The sequence below is a fragment of the Otolemur garnettii genome, unplaced genomic scaffold (genome assembly GCF_000181295.1).
Source record: "Otolemur garnettii isolate 467f Iridium unplaced genomic scaffold, OtoGar3 scaffold00112, whole genome shotgun sequence".
NCBI classification, from domain to species: domain Eukaryota; kingdom Metazoa; phylum Chordata; class Mammalia; order Primates; family Galagidae; genus Otolemur; species Otolemur garnettii.
In genome coordinates, this window is record NW_003852507.1 from 1,579,749 (window position 1) to 1,583,651 (window position 3,903).

Below are 3,903 nucleotides of genomic sequence, written 5' to 3' on the forward strand. Positions count from 1 at the left end.
CTCCCAAGTAGCTGGGACTACAGGTGCCCCCCCACAACACCTGGCTATTTTTTGTTGCAGTTATCATTGTTGTGTAGCTGGCCCAGGCTGGGTTTGAACCCACCACCCTCAGTGTATACGGCTGGCACTGTAAACACTGTGCTACAGGTGCTGAGCCATAATTCTTTTAATAATATCTATCTATGTATTTTTTGAGACATGGCCTTACTCTGTCAGCCAGACTACAGTGCACTGATATCATCAGAGCTCACTGCAACCTCCAACTCCCAGATGAAGTGATCCTCCTGCCCCAGCCTCCCCAGTAGCTGGGACTATAGGCATGTGCCATTATGCTGAGCTAATTTTTTCTATTTTTTGTAGAGATGGGAATTTGTTCTTACTCAGGCTGGTCTCAAACTCCTGTCCTCTAGCAATCCTCCTGCCTTAATCTCCTAGAGTGCTTGAATTACAGGTGCAATCCACTGTGCCCAGGCTCTACTTTTAATTTTTAGAGATAAAGTCTTCTTCTTTCACCTAGGCTGGAGCCCAGTGGTATGACCACAGCTCACTGTAACCTTGAACTCCTGGGCTCAAGAGATCCTCCTACCTCAGCCTCCTGAGGTGCTAGGACTATGGGTGTATCTCCTATGCCCACCTAATTTTTAAATATTTTGTAGTCTATGTTGCCCAGGCTGGTCTTGAACTTTTGGCCTCAAGTGATCCTCCTACCTCAGCTTCCCAAAGCACTGGGATGACAGGTGTGAACCACTGTACTTGCTTCATCCCCAATTTTTGACAAAACTTACATTGCCCTTTCCTCCTTTAGCCATTTCATGCTCATACTCTGCTAATGATCTCAAAGGTTAGGTATGGCCAGAGAAATAGGAAACTGGGTGCATAAATACCAACACTGCTAGGTGTAAAAGTGGTTATCGTTACATATGTATTTATTTATTGGCTTACTACCTGTCCCCTCCCACTTATATAAACTCCACAGTAGCTGAGTCTTTGTTTTGTATTTCTAATTCTAGGCAAAGTGCCCGGTATACAGCAGACAGATGCTCAGTTAAGTATTTTCTAAGAATGACTGAAAGTTCTCAAGCTGGTACCTCATGTGTGATAACTTCTGTGCTGAGCCTGAGCCTTTCATCAGCAAGAATCCAACTATCCAAAGCTTAGCAATAGTGGGGAGAAGCTTGAGGCTGGGGCCTCCTCACCATCATCCTCTTCTTCCACAAATTTCTTGGTGACTCGGGGCACCACCTCGCCTTCATCATTGTATTCTTCCTCTGACTCCTCAGCCTCGCTTTCCACAAAATCAGACATTGCAGCTTCTCACAGTCTGGCTGAAGAGAACTGGGGTGGGGTGGATAAAAACGAGACCCATGATTTTACAGAGTGCTCTTGAACTTTAGCCACCTGCCATTGCTCTACCTATTCAATCACTTCCACTTGGGGAGCAGAGTTAGAACCAGATGGCTCCGTCTCTTCTACTTCCCATTCCTCCCAGGGCTGTTCCTCTCATGTGTACTTTATTTACTTATTTATTTTTTGAGGCAGTCTCACTATGTGACTCTTGGTAGAATGCCATGGCATCACAGCTCACAGCAACCTCTAACTCTTGGGTTTAAGAAATTCTCTTGCCTCAGCCTCCCAAGTAGTCATGTGTACTTCTGAAAAGATAGTAATTATACTGGACTTGTATTATCTCTCTACTTCAGGGTTTTACTGCTCTTATCATTTGGAGGTAGGACTAGGCAGAAGAAGAAAGAAATTAGTGTAGGCATAATTACTTGAGAATATGGTAAAGGAATAGAGATTATGTGACTTGCTCATAGGAGGGTGGAAAATAGTAAGTGCTAACTTTTTTTTTTTTTTTTTTGAGACAGAGCCTCAAGCTGTCCCCCTGGGTAGAGTGCTGTGACATCACAGCTCACAGCAACCTCCAACTCATGGGCTCAAGCGAGTCTCTTGCCTCCGCCTCCCAAGTAGCTGGGACCACAGGTGCCCGCCACAATGCCTGGCTATTTTTTGGTTGCAGCCGTCATTGTTGTTTGTTTGGCAGGCCCGGGCTGGATTTGAACCTGCCAGCTTAGGTGTATATGGCTGGCGCCTAAGCCACTTGAGCCACAGGCACTGAGCCGAAAGACACTTTCATATACACTATCTCTGGTGATTAGAGTCAAAGGAAAATCCCTTTCAGTGGATTCAACACACAAATACTTTATGAACTTGAGCCTGCTTGCAGGGGTACTGGTTGGGAGCACTTGGGTAGAAAAGGGGCCATCTAACTTAGAAACACTATAACTATGATTCTATTTGTATCATTTACCTCTCTTGCAAAAAACCTTGAAAGGCAACAATTAAATGGAAAGACTGTTGAGTTTAAGAGTAGAGATCAAATCCTGGTCTTATCACCTACCAGCTACATAAACTTAAGAACTTGAGCGCCTGTGGCTCAAGTGGCTAAGGTGCCAGCCACGTACACCTAAGGTGGCGGGTTCTAATCCAGCCCGGGCCCACCAAAACAACAATGATGGCTGCAACCAAACAAAAGCTGGGCGTTGTGGTGGGCGCCTGTGGTCCCAGCTACTTGGGAGGCTGAGGCATGAGACTCTCTTGAGCCCAGGAGTTGGAGGTTGCTGTGAGCCGTGATGCCATAGCACTCTACCCAGGGGGCAGCTTGAGGCTCTGTCTCAAAAAAAAAAAAGAAATATTCAATGTGTCTGAATATAATTTTAATTTGGAAAATGCCAATAGCACTACCTACCTCACAGGATAGCTGAGATTATATGACACAGGGGAAAGAATCATACTGTTTCAATAAGTGTTAACTAAGTTTGAATCCTAAGCTACTTTTCCTCAGCAATCTGTAATTTTGTAAAAACCAATCTGAACTTTATCTTCTACTTTCCTGCTTTCTTTTTTTTGCAGTTTTTGGCCGGGGCTGGGTTTGAACCCACCACCTCCGTATATGGGGCCAGCGCCCTACTCCTTTGAGCCACAGGCGCCGTCCCTTTCCTGCTTTCATTACTCATCCAAAGCCTGTAAATTAAAGTGGAGAACTCCAAGAATTAGAACATGGGAGTCTGATGGACCTGAGTGGGACTTAAAAAACTGCACAAGTCATCACATGATGATTCCACTTTTGAACCCTGAAACTCAGCACCACTCCTTAGACTGTCCAGTATAATGGTCTATTGTGTATATCCCATGTCCCTTTCCCCTACTTAGACTATAAGCTTCTGGAAGACAGAGACCAACTCCAAAAGAGACTAATAAAAACCACGAAAGCATCAATGGCAGTACAAGAGGCATTACAAGGCACTTTGTGATTCTGTAGCAGAAAAGCTGTAACCCTCTAGGTAATTCTACAGAAATTAGGAACTATTCAGTGCCTGCTAAATAAATTACTTGCTCTTTCATATTGCTGTCATTTTCCCAAATAAAGATGGCAGAGTAGGAGGGAGAAGGGTGGCTAATGGTGACCTGAAAGTCTAAGCTCTACAAGGAGCCTTAGGTTCTGTGACTCTAATTCTCCTGAAAATTGCTCTTACTATTATAAATACCACAACCAATTAACTTAAAGATTAACAGAGCTCAAAAAACAAAACTGAAGGTATTGGGTTGTGATGGAAAAGGAAGGGCAGGGTTCTACCTCAGACTCGTCTTAAGTTCAATTTTAGGCTGAGGTTGCAAAGGACATTTTCACAAGCCTTACTGAATGCCTACCGTGTCCATACATGTTGCTAAAGAGTGAGGATGTAAAGAAAAGCAGGAGTATTTGTTTGTAAGGAGCTGATTGCCTAGTAAAGAGAGAAATATGAGGCTCGGCGCCTATAGCTCAACCAGCTAAGGCGCCAGCCACGTACACCTAAGGTGGCGGGTTCGAATCCCCAGCCCGGACCCGCCAAACAACAATGA

The 3,903-nt window shown here is 44.5% G+C and overlaps 1 protein-coding gene across 1 annotated transcript in view; it reads right to left on the reverse strand.

Annotated features, from left to right (window-relative positions):
• SUPT6H (SPT6 homolog, histone chaperone) overlaps positions 1-3,903 on the reverse strand; it is a 47,368-nt gene that overhangs the window by 33,257 nt on the left and 10,208 nt on the right. Inside the window, 1 exon segment of the mRNA XM_012809753.2 lies at positions 1,197-1,335. Within this exon segment, the coding sequence (XP_012665207.1) occupies positions 1,197-1,305 (109 nt within the window). The 5' untranslated portion in view covers positions 1,306-1,335.